Source organism: Dunckerocampus dactyliophorus, chromosome 1 (assembly GCF_027744805.1).
Source record: "Dunckerocampus dactyliophorus isolate RoL2022-P2 chromosome 1, RoL_Ddac_1.1, whole genome shotgun sequence".
NCBI lineage: Eukaryota > Metazoa > Chordata > Actinopteri > Syngnathiformes > Syngnathidae > Dunckerocampus > Dunckerocampus dactyliophorus.
Window position 1 is genome coordinate 37,335,187 of NC_072819.1, and position 17,448 is coordinate 37,352,634.

At 37.3% G+C, this 17,448-nt stretch overlaps 1 protein-coding gene across 4 annotated transcripts in view; it reads right to left on the reverse strand.

Annotated features, from left to right (window-relative positions):
* Positions 1-3,958: 3,958 nt before the first annotated feature.
* csf1b (colony stimulating factor 1b (macrophage)) overlaps positions 3,959-17,448 on the reverse strand; it is a 32,582-nt gene continuing 19,092 nt past the window's right edge. The window contains exons 7-10 of one of the 4 annotated variants that reach the window (XR_008572808.1): positions 11,354-11,397; positions 11,230-11,267; positions 8,396-8,512; positions 3,959-5,318 (exon numbers count right to left, since the gene is read on the reverse strand). Coding sequence is in view for 2 of the 4 variants with exons in the window: in XM_054791181.1 (XP_054647156.1) it covers positions 11,231-11,267; positions 11,354-11,397 (81 nt within the window). In the remaining 2 variants the exon portion in view is untranslated. Of the gene's footprint in view, positions 5,319-5,363; positions 7,980-8,395; positions 8,513-11,229; positions 11,268-11,353; positions 11,398-17,448 lie in introns of those variants that run through there. The other 3 variants (XR_008572809.1, XM_054791181.1, XM_054791162.1) reach the window with 3 other exon arrangements.

A 17,448-nucleotide genomic window follows, 5' to 3' on the forward strand; every position in this document is an offset into this window, starting at 1 on the left:
GCACAATGTCAAACCAGCATACACACAGGTTCATTTATTTTTGGAGGTTGGTACACCTATATAATAAAGATTCTGCTTTACAAAGATAATGTTTACGGCGATGTAGAACTGTATGGCTGAGAGGCACAGTATGATAAGCACATTAGTGAAGTCAATCAAAATTAAATACTGCTATGTTTTTGTAAAACCTGAATATTTAATGCCGGTTTTGTATTGGGTCTCATCCCAATAATGTTGTGGAAGATGAATGTACAGTATTTCACAAAGGTGAAATTCACCAGATCTGCACAAGTTGTTACTGGAATGCTCTTCTTCTCCTCCAGGAGTTGGTGGATGTTAGGTAACTTGCAACCCTCCATCTTCCGCTCCACCACCTCCCGCTTGTGGGCACCCCCAGGTGCACAATTGGGTTCTGGTTTGGACAGGAGTGGATCGGTACAAAAATTTGGCCTTGGGCTTTTTGGTGCAGACTGGCTCACAACAATCCTCATGCATGTACTGTGCCAATTCACCCTATTGACGTGCATATAAAAGGCAAGCCCGCAATAACACAACTACACTGAACAATATCCCTTTATATTCTGGAGCCTAGACCAGTGGTTCCCAAACCTTTTACAGTCACATACCCCTTCAGACATTTGACTTGAAGACATGTCCCTCCTACTGCTGCACACTTAAAAAACATAAAACATTTCCTTAAACTGAAATATTAAACATGAATTGGTTAATTATTTTTATATTAAGTAAGTGTGGTTCAAAAATGTGTATTGTGCATGGTCAAATTTTTATAAAGGTTTGACATGAGCACAGATCCATTGATAAGATGTGATTTTCTCTTGGAGATGAATAAAGTATCTCGTATTCATCCAACATACACTGTATCTTTTATTTCAGTCGGATGTTGGGATGCTTCACTTTGAATGGGTTGAACTTGAGCTTCACTTTTGTCCACTTGCAATCTCTATCATTTCAATCTGCGTATTAATTTGATACCAAATTGAAAGGGCAAGTTGAACAAACATGATAAAGCAGTATCCAAAGTACAAAAATGCATACAAGCAGCAATAAAGCCTCTTTTACTTACTTATTCATGTAACTCATCCAGCGCAAAGAAGAACTTCATGCCGTTTCTCCTTCCTTCTTTCTGCTATGACGGTACACTCTGTGCTGTGAGGCTTTCAGGAGCGCTCTTAATTGTGAGCGATATTTGCTTTTTGTTTTTATTCATGTAGCCCCAATGACAATTGGTGTACCCCTGGTGGTACGCGTACCCCACTTTGGGAACCTAGGGCCTAGAGTAAATAAATGATAGTGAGTCTGCTTGCAATCAGAACTTTGACTCGTTATGGAAAACAATAACATAATGAACTGAAAAATGGACAAACACAATTTGACTTTAGAACAGCCAGTACAGCTCTACATAATGTACACATAAACAATACATCTGTAATATGTATGCTGATGTTTTATTGTACCTGTAGTGATTGTTTCATTGTGACTGTATAATGTGAAACTGTTGAAAGGTCAATAAACCATAAACACTGCCTGAAAAATATGTATAGCTATATATTATTTAAATCGTTACAACCATGTCCCTCATGAAACAAATCTGTGGGCATTAAAAAAGGTGCATGTTAACACTTTAAACACTTGAACTCTGCAGATGACATGACTGGGGGGATGTCATTACAGGTAAAAATGATCAAAAACTGAAAATAGCAGAACACACATCTCATTGCAATTGGGACTTGTAAGCTTGGAGATGTGCACTGTGGCATCCTTTGATGAAATTATCACTTTCAGTGTTTCATAAAAGCAAATCATCAATGAATCACACGATAGCAAAAATCAGCAGAGCCAATAGATGAGCTTGTGGGTGGTCTAAAGGGAAACAGGCTTCAACTTGTGCGGCCGTTTGGTCCTAGTACCTTGCTGTCTCAATTTCCATTCACAGCGTAACATTGTAAGGCGCAGCAATCAAGAAATAAACGACTGTCCATCAGTTAAAGTTTGGTCGGCCCACCAGGAAAATTCACGGTACTGGCCAATCCACCCCTGGGTTTGGAGACATACTTGGCACGTCCATCACCTTCATCTTCAGTTTCCTCAGGAATGAAAACTGCCATGCGGCCCAGTTTCCCAAGGGAAGGGCACATGCTGTCCTTCACAATGTCACAGGACATGTTGGAATTCATGTTTCCCTCAATGAACTCCCCAGTGCAGGCAGCTCTCACGCGGCCCCAGTCCATGACGCTACCACCACCATGCTTTTTACATTTATTATTATTATTATGATTATTATTATTTATTTTATTTATTATTATATTTATTATTTATTTATTATTATACCACCACCATGTTGGCAAGATACAATTATCTTAAATATGAATTCTTTTCACTTTGTGTTTAATCATTTTCAGCTCTACAAGCTGTAGACTGACTCCTCCAAAGTATATCTGTTTCATTTCTATACTATACCCTATTCAGTAATAAAATGGGTGTGAAAATGTGGCGTGTGCTCACTTTTGTGAGATACTGTATATGTCAAAAATTGTATAAAAAAAACAGACTCACACAGGCGTTTTCTTTGTTAGAGCCGCCTCTGAAACAGTGTCTCCCGCTAGCTGTTTTCCGTTGATTGACACCAGCAACAACTTCTCAACATCTTCGGTGGTTTGTGGTCTCTGTTTTGTTAACACCGTTACTCTTTTCGCAACATTAGCGCAGTTGATTACGTTATTCTTCAGGATGGTACTTTTGTTGATGGCAAGGCAACATTTTAGCATCATTTTTGGATGTTAACCGAAAAACACACTAACCAGGGCAGACACTAACCAAGGTACCACTGTACTGTACATTACAAACACAGTTGGACTAATGCAGTGTGTTAATAACACGACAAGACACGTTCCATATTGTACGCTAACCGAAGAACATGCAAACTGGGGTGTACGCTAACCAAAGTTTTACTGTTTGAACAAATCCAACTTTAACAAAAATAGCTCTCACAAATTTTTCAATGTAGTGATGTAAACAATAAAGATATTACTTATATCTATACTATATCTTTATGGCTGTCTCCTCGCCCGTAAAGTGAGCCGCCCACGCAGCAGCCTCTCAGGGATTATGTTACATGCAGAAGTGTGCGCTAATGCGCCTCAATTTAATGGCCCAATGAAAAACAAGGAAAACCAGGACATTTCCTTAAACACTTCCTTAAAAAAACAAGGACAGGACTTGAAAACAAAAAAAGTCCTGGGAAAACGAGACATTTAGCCACCCTACGTTTAGCACAATGGCAAATAGTTCAACTTTAACTGACCTTAGGGAAAATCACTAAGCTAATAGGTTGTATTACTGAGAAATGTTTTATATGTACAGTGGTGTGGAAAAAGTGTTAACCCCCTTTCCTGATTTCTTTTTTTTCAGTTAATCAAACAAATTTAAATATGAGTCAATGACAACACAACTGAATCCAAAATGCAGTTTTTAAGTGGAACTTTTTATTATTAAGGGAGAAAAAATGTCCAAACCCATACGTCCCAGTGTGAAAAAGTGATTGCCCCCTAAACCTAATAACTTGTTGGGCCACCCTTGGAGCAACAACTGCAGTGAAGCTTTTGCAAGAACTTGCAATGAGGCTCTTACAGCGCTGTGGAGGAATTTTGGCCCACTCATCTTTGCAGAATTGTCGGTTTGGATTTTTTTTCTCCCTTAATAATAAAAAGGTTCATTTGGAAAGTGCATTTTGTGTTCAGTTCTGTGGACTAATATTTAATTTTGTTTGATGATCTGAAACATATAAGTGTTACAAACGTACAAAAAATAAGAAATCAGGAAGGGGGTAAACACTTTTTCACACCACTGTAAATGTAACTATTTACCTTGGACCTAATTAGTCAGATAACTGGCTAATTATAATTGGGGAAAAAACGTTTTTTTCACAGTAACACAGTAAGTCTTTGACTTTTGACAGTGATTTATTTCTTGCAAAAACAACCCATTTTGTCTCTTCTGATGTGAACATGAACGTGAACAAAGGAGGGAGATTGTGAGCGTGAAAATGGAAGTCAACCTTCTGGACCGCTCAAATGGTCAATTCCCACATATTCACTAGTACAGACCTTCCAGTTTTCTTTCACAGCTGTGCTGAAAGCACAACACAACATATGTATGAATTATACAAATATTTCCCTAGTTTTTTAACAGGATTGTCTTGGGAAATATTGCCAAAGGAGCAACAGCCAGCAGTGATAAGCAGTATCCTGTGAAATGAATGGTGCTATAGATCATATTATATTGCAGTTCTCAGGTTTGTAGAAGCTCCAGGCCAGGGCTGTGTTTTCCTATCCGGCTCCTGTGCTCCCTCACACAGGATCTTTGCACAACCATGTGGGGAATTGTCAAGTTTCTCTCAGACTGGATGCAATCAAAACCATAAGTATGTGGTAACACTGGGAAAGCATGGATCAATGTCAAGACCACATGAGAGAAATCATATACAGTACTGCCTTCTTCTATTTCCGTGTAGCAGTAAATGTTGTACGACCACATTTTCCCACCAAAGCCTGTCAAGTCCTAGAGACATAGCCTTTGTTGTGTGGATCCGTCTTTCTGCTAATGTGTTTTTTTTAACCACCAGCAGAATATTCTGCAAGGTACTTGTCAAGGCGTTTCACACTATTTTGCTCATAAAATGGGTTTATTTGTCCCCTGTCAATCTCCAAGCCCCATCAATTAGCAACTTGAGATGCTAACAAGGGTGGACTAAATTCCTCACCTTTTTGGGAAAAACTCTTTGGATCCTTATAAAAAGCAACGTCAAACAGGAAATACGTTGTAAAAAGTTTATATCACATGCTGAGGTAATTAGTTGCTCATTAGATGGGATCCTACTTTGTTGACGTATGAATGCTTTGGCGGCTGTACAGCTGGAGACCATTATGATCCCATAATTTCACATACATGGAACTTTTATTATACAGTAATTGCAGAAAATCCAAATAATAAATAACTTTTTGAACAACAACACAAACAGTTGATTAGGTGATAAACAGAGATACATTAGTCAACGTACATATGTAGTGTACAAACATTTTTAGCTAACCTAGAATATATTTGCAATAGACAAGGCATAAACATAATATACACATTTTTTTCAACAAGGGTCCATCATTGCTCTCTGTCAAGGTTAAGCTTCCAATTCAGTCAGTTTTGCCAGTTACTGCAATGGAGTATTGTTCAGTGTGGATCAAACAGATCGTCACGTGTGCTCCGTGGGCCGCTGCAGAGAGATTGCTCTGTATTGTCTGAGAACGCTGGAAATACAAAGAATTTAAACACAAACATACAGTGGTCATAAATTTAGCGGAAGCTGACACAAGACACCGCAGCTGCTCAACTCTATGCACTTTAAGTACTTAAGGTGTTGGAAAACAGTGATGTGCCAAATCATTTTTTCTCTTTTAATGTTCAAGTATGAAGTGTGGTTCTTAACATTTCATGCACATTGCCCAATATTGTTCAGTGATACTCATTTAACTACAAATTTGTAGACACAATGAAATAGTTGATCATATTGTACAGTCAGGGACAACCATAAATATATAAACCAAAAATATTTTGCTGAAGTGTTACGTGAGTCCAGGGTCATGGACAAAAAACACGAACAGTTACTTTTGGAATGATGGAACCTTTCTTTTCTTTTTTTCTGGAAAGGATTTACATGGCAAGAGCTCTGCTTTCAACACTAGAGTGTTCAACTATTTTGGTGCTTTTCTGACTACACTTCACGAACCCGAGATCAGAACAACTTTAACTCGGACAGGCGTGAGGTACAGATTCCTCGAAACAAGTTACAAGTGCTGACAGTTGCAGGCAAGCCAAACTAACCAGCTAACTGCTGAAGTTCAAAGCGGTTTCTTAGCAACAATGCCAAACACAAAGCGAAATGAAAGCCAGGTTAAAAATCAGAGTCTGGCTGTCAGATGAGGAAGATGGTGCCTCGGAGGTAAAACCAGTTCCAGAATTCGGAGATCTTCTCGAGACCAATAATTGGATGTTATTTCACGCCGTGAAGTGGGAGATGAGAGAGCAAACAGTAGCACAAAAAGCAAGATCTAAGAGGCCTGCTAACACAGATAGGATATGTACAAGCGCAGAAGGACAGCCTCAACAAAAAACTCATGGACATCCATGATGAAAATAGAGCACTGCGCAAGGTTACCAAGGCACTATGAGACGATATCAAGGTACTACAAGATGATCATGCTGCCTTGCGCGGTGCTCTTCAGGAGGTTAACAATGAAGGAAGGTTTTCCTATGAAGGAAAATAGAGCAATACACAATGATATCAAGGTTCTACAGAATGATATCAAGGCACTATTAAAAGATAATGCTGTCTTGCACGCCACTCTTGAGGAAGAGAAAGAAGCCAAGAAAAATATAACTGAGCAAATGAAAAATATAATTGATGAGCTGGATCAGAATGCACGAATGAACGATGGGATCCTCACAGGGCTCCGAATTACACCCAATTCAAAAGACAGGTCAGTCCAAAACAGAGGCAAACCAGATGAAATGGATGTTCCTTCAACAAACAACAAATTGCCAATTTCCTACAATCAAGGGAGGTGGATGTAGATATTTACATCCTCGATACTTGCATCCCACTGTATGGCAGAAACCGTCATCAACGTTATGTTCACCAATAGGGAATTCAAAATCGCACTGCTGAAACAGGGAAAGAAGCTGAAAGGTACAAACGTCTGCATGAATGAGCATCTGACAAAATGCAAAGCTAACATTGCCAAGAAAGTACAAGACTTGAGGAAGCAGGGAAAGATACAAAGCACTTGTAGCACCAGCGGGAAAATCTACATCAATCTGGATAAATATTAAAGACCAAATTACCATGACAACAAGAAAAATGGAGGATACAACCCACAAAGAAAGAACCATGCAGTTAGAAGAATTACATTCAATAACATTTGACATTTGATATCAATACCACGTTGCAAGAGCCTGCTTAACAAGAAGTACTGGAATTAGGAACCCATGTATCTACATTCAATGACACTCACAGTACAAGACCAAAGAAGAGGAAGGAAGTGGAAACCTTTAGCTATCCAGACTACAAATGATTGGACTGGGGAATGGAATATATCAGGACAACAGGGGAAAGGGAAGAATTTTTTGTTTTTGTTTTTGTTTAAAAAAATAAAAACTGCTTTTATTGTATGGAAGAATAATGTAAATAGTGAATTAGAGTATGTTGAATACAGGAAGTGAACAAATGTATTAACAATCGATGTGAAACGGAGAGAAGGTAGGATTAAATAAACTGCTTCTTCCTACTCCTTTTCGGGCATGTGGAATTTTGAATTTCAATGTAAAGATTGCACAGGATTGTGTTTGCAGGTTTGACCCGACCACATTTTTCCATTCACTTGCATTGTGTATGTATTAGGGCTGCAACTAACTGTTATTTTCATAGTTGCCTAATCTGAAGCTTGTTGTCTGGATTAATCAAGTAATTGGTTAAGGCCACTCCTGGTTTGGTGTGCAACAAATCAGAAAAGAGGAAAAATGTCGACGACTGTTTTACAAAGTCAATGATGTGTGTGAATATCTTGTTTTGCCTAAAACTAGGGCTGTCAGAAATATCGCATTAACAGAGATTTCTAATTTATTTCATTAATTATGTTCATCTTTTTTAGCGTATGGCAGATGTGATGGCAGACGGGGGCACAGTGTAACGTTCCCACATCGTCACACAGAGTTTGACACTCTTTTATAATTTTATTCTAGCTGAACACGTCAACAGCAGTGTAATTCCAACACTATATACGTATGTATCTCCAACTCACAAACACATCTCTAGTTTGTCCACACTTCCTCATTGTCACTTGGCGACTGCGAGATGCATTCACGGACGCGCCGAACATCACAAAAATGTCTTGATTATGCGTGTATGTGCTCTAAATAAAGAAAAGAAAAACAATAAGTAGATAATCTCTTCACTAACCAACATAACTCTTACTGCGGAAGTACAATTTGTACTGTACACTCAAAACATGTGAATTAATCTTGAATTAGGTGGTGTCTTTGAACGTAACCCCTCATTTCTCTTAATAATGCAGTTAAAGTGTGATTCAAATGATCTGCTATTATTAAAGAGACTAGTGGTACATTTACGTACAATTTCAGTAGGGCTGTCAAAAATAGCACGTAATAACTAATTTAATTAATTATGTTAAAATTTTTAGCGTAATGTGCACCATCTCAAGCCACCCCTCTATGTCATGACGGCAGAAGGCTCTTTTATGACTTTATTCTGACCTGAACACATCAACAGCATTGCAATTCCAACACCATATATATATCTCCAACTCACAAATACGTCTATAGTCCTCCTCGGAATGACACTTCCTGATTGTCACTAGACGACAGCGAGGTGCATTCAGGGGCACTCTGAACATCACAACGTCTTTATTATGCGTGTATGTGTGGTCTAAATAAACAGAAAGACAAAGAAAAACAGTAAGTGGATAGTCTTATCACTCACTAGCATAACTCTTTATGCAGAAGTACAATTTGATGCATTTAAGTACTCTTTGAAATCCCACAAAATACGTCTACACATCATCCATTTTCTATTCCGCTTCTCCTCATTAGGGTCGCTGGGGTATGCCGGAGCCTATCCCAGCTGACTTTGGGCGACATTTCCACACAGAAATGCCCAACGGAGATTCTTTCCGATCTCCTGACTGTGACTGTGTGGCCAACATGCTAACACTAGACCACCGTGCGGCCCACAGTGAATTCAATGTAAAAAAAATTACATAGTGTCTTTGAACGCAACTCCCAATGGGTTATAATAACTGGCAAAAGTGTGATTCAAATATTCTGCTTCTATTAAAGAGACTAGTGTAAATAGGTTATCAGACATGTGTGGTGTCTTTAGCGTGATTTAAATTTTCATTTGAAGCTGTTAATAAATACAAATATATAAACTTGTGTCCTGTCATTTATTTTTTTGTTCATAAAATACAGTAAAAAGAGCACATTTCACACATAGTTGCAAATAGTGACTAATCATGGTTAATTAATTTGAAAACTGATCAATATGATAACAATTTTTAATCATTTGACAGCCCTAATTTTCAGGCTTGAGTGGTAAATTCCGGTGTATAACCCGCACCGATGTAAAGTATAAATCGCACCCACTAAATTTAGAGGAAAAAACAGATGTGTTCTTATATAAACCGCACCGGTGTATAAGCTGCATGTGTCCATGTCATAAAATGGCATATTGTGGTGCGCACAAGTCTGAGAACCAGTCAGCTCTTTATTTGACAGGAGCTAATCATAATTAGGAAAAAACTCACATCAAGCTTGTCAACCCACTGGAAATTGCAGTAGGTCATTACTCAGTATAACAGTCTGACTCACAGTTTCATCTTACAAACAACATTAAACTCATCACACAGCAACTTGACACTCAGATGTTCTACCTCAGAAATACAGAAACATGTATCAATACGAGATTAATATGAAAAAAACCCCAACATTTTAAAGTCTTCCCATAATGCATTTCATTTGAGAAAACCAATGCTGCTTCTGTCCACCAGAGGGAGCCAGAGGACCCGTAGCCCAAAGGCCAGAGGGAAGTCGACGTCATTGCAGCGATGACTGCGTTGCTGAGACGAAATCCCTTATGGGAAAAATTTTAAATGTTTTTTAAAATTTATTTTATTTTAAACTCATATTGGAACATGTTGTATATTTGGGTATACACCTTTTGAATGTTAAGTTGCTGTGTGATGAACTTAATGTTGTTAGTAAAGTGTTCTTTGAAACATGACACTGTTATTCAGACTGTTATGTTGTTATACTGGTATATATACTGACCTGTGATTTACAGTGGGTTGATAAGCTCGTTGTGAGTGCACTGATAGGCCATGATTGGCTCCTGCCAAAGAAAGAGCTATCGTTTCGTCACTGACTCGCGAGTGGCACAGTATTTAAACATTTAGTAGGGCACAAAATGAGAAGCCATAAATTTGTCGCAACGCTGTATAAGTCGCAGTGTTCAAAGTTTTTTTTTTTTAAATAGCGGCTTATACACCAGAATTTACGGTAATTATGATTAATTAATTTAAAAGCTGTGAGTAGTTTGATGACATTTTTTACGCATTTGACAGCCCTACGTACACCACCCGTCAAAAATTTTAGAACACTCCAATTTTTCCCGTTATTTATTGAAATTGAAGTCGTGCAAGCCAAATGAATAGCTTGAAATGGTACAAAGGGAAGTGGTGAAGTGCCAGAGGTTAAAAAAAGGTAAGGTTACCCAACACTGAAAAATAATGTGTATTTCAGAATTATACAAAAAGGCCTGTTTCAGGGACCACAAAATGGGTCAACAATTTAAAGCTGCTGTTCTGCAGAAATGGAGGTTGATCAAGCCTTGGCAGTTGGTGCAGCTAATTCCTAGAGGTGTTCCAAGTTTTGCAGTACTTACTACCTCGAACAAGCCATGCACGCTTTTATTTTGTCACATCTGGACTACTGTAATGGACTTTACTCTAGAATAAGCCACAAATTGCTCTCTCGCTTACAGTTAGTCTAGAACTCGGCGGCACGGCTTTTAAGAGGAACCAAAAAGAGGGAGCACATCACCCCAATTCTAGCCTCCCTGCACTGGTTTCCTGTGCGTTTTAGAATTGATTTTAAGATTTTATTGATTGTTTTTAAGGTGTTGAATGGGCAGGCCCCTCAATCCATCTCTGACCTCATCCAAATCTACACTCCAGTGTGCACATTGAGGTCCGAAGGCCAGCTCCAACTGGTGGTGCCCAAGACGAGACTTAAAACGAGGGAGACCGGGCCTTTTCCGTAGTTGGCCCCAACTACTCACCCACTCATGCAAAAACAGCCCCCACAATTGAAAGCTTTAAGTCTCGTCTAAAGACTCAGTTTTATTCTCTGGCTTTTAACTCGGCGTGAGTCGTATGGTCCTCTGTGTCTTTTATTCTTTTCTTTTTAGTTTTAAGGATTGTATTGTATTTTAGTGGTTGAAATCAGAGGATATTTACATTTTTACCATTAATCGAATACCAAAATAGTTGTTGACGAATTGGATAATTGATGAATCATCAATAAATGTTGCAGCTCTTGTATGAATAATCAGTAACTAAATCCATTTCACAAAACTGTAATACTCACATTATTGTAGTTCCGTCTCTATGTCTTGCTGGTCTCTCCTTCAAATCACATTACAAACACATGCATCAGAATAAATCGCTTACAAATACCCATGCTTTCAAGACATTGTGCAATGGTCTCTTACCTAGAAATCATATAGGATCCTGATCTGTGAGGGAGGCGAGTCCTCTGTTTTTTAAATAAAAAAACAAATTAGTTTTAATGCAACGGCTTTAGTTCCACCACCAAGGAAACACGCACTCACATCATACTTCTCAATCATCACCCTCACATTCATCAAGCAACGATAAATATGTCATTTTCTATAATATTTGTGTGTTTTTTTGTCTTATTCGTTACAGATGGTACACAGTGTACCTTCTTAAGATTTAAGACTCTTTTATTGCCTTTCCAGTTTGCACTACTGGAGCAGTGTACAGCTTTCCAGTGCCTGGGGAGCCATTAGGTGATTTAGAAAGCTTGCTCGAGGGCACCTATTAAGGGACTCAAGCTTTGGGACTTTCAGGTAGAGATTTCTTTCTCAACCACTTAACACCTCTCCACCGTTCCTGCTCCACACTGAAAAAAGTCTGGAGTAACATTTACTTAAAAAAAGCTTACTAACTTTTTCCACATCTAAGTAAATATTATAAGGGCCATTCTCATGTAAGCTCTCCATCATTCTCAAGTAAGTTCTACTTGTTTTTGAGAACGATTTAAAAGAAAAAAACCTCTTCAGTAACATTTATTAGCATATTGCTTTAGCTCATAAAACTTCACTCAAAAATTAGTAGTTTTTTTTTGCTCATACTTTCATATGAAGGACCTCCTACAAAAAATTCTTAATCAAGATATACTTGTATATTGCCTTACGCCACAGAAGTTTACTCTAATAGCTTTACTTATTTTAATTTTTTTCTAGTACAAAAACAGGGATTTCATGTTATTTGTACTTGCTATTCTTTACATTATATACAATAAATACTTCTTTATTTATGTCAGTTTTTATCTTCTGCTCAAACTGGCCATAAGTACTTTTGGTATGTTAAAAAAAATTAATTTCAAATATAAAAATTAAAAAACACAAAGCAGTTATGCTTCTGATACAGCATCTTTATTCTGTATCATTTCAAAATCCCAAAACACTGACTTATACATCATCACCTGAGGTTATGCAGTTAGTTGTTACCATGACCGCGTGGGATGTAAATTTATAATAATAATAATAATACATTCTATGTAGAAGCGCTTCTCTGAAAACTCAAAGGCAAACAGCAAACAATGCAATCAATACCAATCAATCAATGTACAATAAAACAGAAGAATATAAGACATATACAGTTAAAATGAGATTAACTAAGCAAAAATGAGATTAAACATTAGAAGCAAGTTTGAAGAGATTGAAGAGAGGTTTTAACATGAGACAATTACGGGTGGGTACAGGAATGGAGTTCCAGAGGGAGGGAATAGCGAAACTAAAGGCTCCGTCACCCCAGGTAATTGAAAACAAAGCATTACGACTAAAAGTAGTACTACAGTAGAACCTTGGTTAGCGTCATTAATCTGTTCCAGGCTCTAACCGAAACGGACTCTAAGACAATTTTTCCCAAAGGCAAATTATCTAAATAACAGTCTGTTCCAGAAAGCCAAAAATGTTAACACAAAACCCATTTTTATGGTTGTACAAGTATAGTTTACATGCAGAGAACAGTTCAAATTTAATATAAATGACGAATGAAAGGGATAAATGACCACTTAAGGTTACCCTTACCTTCAGTCAAGACATGGTTGTTGCCAAAGACACAATGTGGTAGCGAGATCAAAATGGGACACCAGCTTTAATAATAATAATAATAATTGTAATGATAATAATAATACATTTTATTTGTATAGTGCTTTTCAAGGTACTCAAACACACTTTACAGTGGAAGATAAAAACTATGCAAAGCTAAAAACAAAGCAGAAAGGCACATTAAAATAAAACGAACAGGACTAAAAACAAAACAAAGCAGCAATGTTTAAAAAATTAAACATTAAATCCAGATTTAAACAGGTGTTTTGTGAGGTGTTTTTTGAATTTGAGAAGGTCAGAGCAGGCACGGAGTGGTTGGGGCAGTGAATTCCAGAGGGTGGGGGCGATAAGGCGATGGAGAAAGCTCTATCTGGAGAAAGCTTTGTGTTTTGCTTGGAGTTATTTCTTAACTTAAATAGCGTTTCTCACCTCAAGTCTTTGCTTTTCACTGCTATATAAATAACCCAAGATGGAGACAAAGAAAGTTGCAAGTACCGGAATTTTGATAAAGAAAATGTAAAACACTATCGAATTCAAGAAATAACTTACCAAATAATAACCAAAACACCAGGGTGGTGCCTGTGTTGATCTCGCTGCCTTTGGCAACAATCACGTCTTCAGTGAAGGTAAAAGTAACCTTAAATGTTGATTTATGTAAAAAATTATGTAGTATGTAAAAAACTATGTAAAACTGTATTGTATATAAAACTATAATTGTAAAACTATACAAGCGTGTTCTGTGTTAACATTTTTTAGACTTGTAGCGTTAACTGTTAGCAAAGACGCTGATGACATCATAGGCGGGCGTTGCAACTGACTTCCGCTTCCTGTTTCCATGCATTACCAAGCTAATGAGCTGCTAACAAGTTCGTTTTGTGATAAAAATACTTCAAGAATTCAGTTGGACTCACGCATTGTATTAATAACACAAGACGCGTGCCATATTGTAAGCTAACTTGAAAATGTAAGCAGCCCAAGGTGACATTAAACACACTAACCGAGGCGTGTGCAAACCAAGGTTCCACTGTATACCATTAATGGAAACAAAGAGGTTACTGGTATCATGTGTTCTCTGACACGCAACATAATCCCAAACTTGTGCTCTGAACCTGTAAGATCATGGAAGTTTCTGAAACACTCCAAATGTATGCTTCATTTTCTGTAGGTTCATTGTGTAAATGAATCCCATGAGTAACAGACAAACTTTTGACACACATTGACAGTCATTAAAAACCTCCATGCCATCATTGGACACTGGGATGGGGCCTTTTTTGTGCTTCATTTTCATGGAAGACACAGATCTTCATGGTGAATCCAGCATACTCTTCTTGCAATTCAGTGACGACTTCCTGTAAATACATGTAAATACATAAATAGATTTTGTTCACATTCATTGTTCTCTATATTTATTTCCTGGGTAGGTCAGAGAGGATCTAAATTGTTTAAGTAGCCTCAAATATTACTCAGGTTCATAAATTTGGTTGTATTCCACACGGAGAGTAATATCAGCAATTATAAAGAATTCAGTCAAATTCTGGGTGATATTTGCGTTTAATTTTTTACGTAGGTATAGGTAGACTTTTCAATTACATAGTGGCATGAGTTAGCTTTAGGGCTATGCGTGTGTATTTATTCATGTACAGTGGAACCTGTAAAGCAATAAAACAATACAACAATTTAAATGCATCTAAATGATGAATGAAATAGATAAATGAACATTCAAGGTAACAGTTACCATCGCTGAAGACACGACTGTTCCCAAAGACACGATGTGGCAGCAAGACACCAGACGGACACCATCTTGGTGTTTTGCTATGAGTAATTTCTTGAATTCAATAGTGTTTCTCAGTGTCTTTATCAAAATGCTGCCACTTGCAACTTTCATGGCAAAAGAGGAAGGTGGTGTGGTTGATCTCACCACATCGTGTCTTTTGGGACAGCATGTCAAAAATCACATCTTCAGTGAAGGTAAGCTTAAATGTTCATTTCTCCTTTCATTCATCATTTATATGCATTTAGAATTGTTTTCTGCGTGTAAAACTACAATTGTAAAACTATAAAAAGGTGTTTTGTGTTGACATTTTTGGCTTTCTGGAACAGATTAATTGGGTTTACATGATTTCTTACGGGAAAAATTGATTCGGTTAGCGTCTGTTTCAGTTAGAGTTAGACCTGCATTTTAAAATTTGATGAAAATATAAACAATATAGAAATAGAGTCTTGCCAAAGGCTCATTTCTATCTGTTGTCTCTAGACAACCCCCACTCAGCATGAATGCATAGTTATCTGTGTGTATCCTATGATTCTGTCACAATTACACATTAAATTGCAGAAATTGTCATACATTGTCAGCTGGAATTAAATTGGCAAATAGCATTCATGGCTGTTCGTATTCAAGTGTCGGTAGCATGTGCACATTCACAAGGGAAACCTCAGAGAAGTGCATTTACATTCATTTACACTGTTATGATAGCTATCGCTGAATATATAGCCTAACGTTAGTAGCTAAACTTGGCCAAAACAATATGATTAGCCAACAACAAACATAACTGATGGGGGTGTGTGTGTTACATCAGCGTAGCTTACGTACTCAAAGCAGGAAGAGGCAGGATATAATGTAGATTAGAATGTTGGCACCCTCTAGCTAGCTGGAACCCGCTGCAAACGGTCCCTTTTTACATGTAATCAAACCCTGCATGTAACTTACTATGTTCCATAAAAAGGAACAGATAATGCTTCGTTCTGTGCAGGTGACTAACAATCATTATATCATAAATACAATACACATTTATATATTATCCATCCAACTACTGTACATAGATGTACATATTTATAAAAAGTGATGAGCCATAATACTTTTAGTAATTGTACTTTTAGTCTAAAGTAAGTTGCAAGGGGAGTTTGACTTCAAATCAACAATTTATTGCGCATTCTTCGTGTGCTCGCATTTGAACACAGCGGCGATAACGCATGCACGTCTTTTCCCAGCCATCCCCGTGCTTGATCGATTTTTTAAAACGTGCGACAACAACTCCATTCATCCATTTTCAGGCTATATATTTCACATCATGTGAGGGTTATAAATATTACAAAAACATAGGTCTAAAGTTAGCACAACCAGAGAAATACCCCTGATGCTAACAAGTTGTTAGCTAACTAGCAATGCCGTCAATTAGCCAGTCAATCATTGTTATGTTGTACGCAACCAAATACTCTTACAGTGTATATGAAGAATATGAAGTACTTACATGGTACTTACATGGGATTCCCTCCACAAATGGTGCAATTAACGACTAGGACCGCATGTGAACTCATCCAAGTAAGGCTTCTTGTGAACTTCTCAAGCCGAACGCGAAGTGCCGGGTGGAAATTGCCTCTGACGCCAGATGAACTTTGCAGTAGATATTACTTGGTACTCTGAAAATGTGCTGCTACTGATCCTACTCGTAGAAGTTAGTAAAGTATCATTATTCAAATGCACATAACAAAACAATATACAAAATTTGTTCGCTAATATGAAGTAAGCACATTAATATGATATGTGCATGGCTCAGATCAAGGGTACCCTTTGCTGTCTTCAACTTCACTTTAGTATTTGAAGTAGTTGTTCTAACAACGTGTACTATCCCTATCACTCCAACGTTTATAGAGTGAGGAAGCTTACCAAATCATAAATTAAGCCTGTTCATGTTTTTATTTTGCGCTAGCACGGCTATGTTCTAAAAAAGTGTCCTATATTTGGACATTGAAATGTTACATGTAAAGCATGTCTACTTTTGTTGTGAAATAAACAATATTTTCTCTGATCATTTTGTCATGATTTCTACTTAGAATTAAATAATGATGTCTGAAATTGGTTTCTAATGTGTTTTATTCAAATATTCTCAGTGTAAAAAAAATAACTGTTGTGTAATCATTAGTGAAAAGTACATAACCTTCGTGTCCGCCTGTCGATGAAAATTTTGAAGAACATAATTCCATGGAAAAACAAACCCCATGATGATTGCAATGGTATATATTCATGGAATAATTACTCAACTCTGCAACTAAAGTGATGTTTTTGTGTATAAAAGAGTAAAATAAAATTATTTGAACAAAAGTCTAACACCGAGTGGACACCGAGTTATGTACTTTACATTTAAGAAAGAGTGAACTACGGAGGGTCGCTATGGGAAATGGAAGATGTCTCCAGCTCTGGTATGTTGGGTGTGTATTTTGCAATGTTTGAAGTTTGTGTTGATAACATTACCAAGGTCTATCCACAAGTTTAAAATTTTAAATGTAACACTTGGGTACCCTTGATCTGAGCCATGCACATATAGATTTGTTAAAGAAATACATTAACTACAATTTTCTCATATGGTTTATATTTATAATTAAAGTAAGATTTACTGTGACAAAAAAATCATTTTTTCCAGTGCACCAGATCTGTAAACTTGCATAACTTA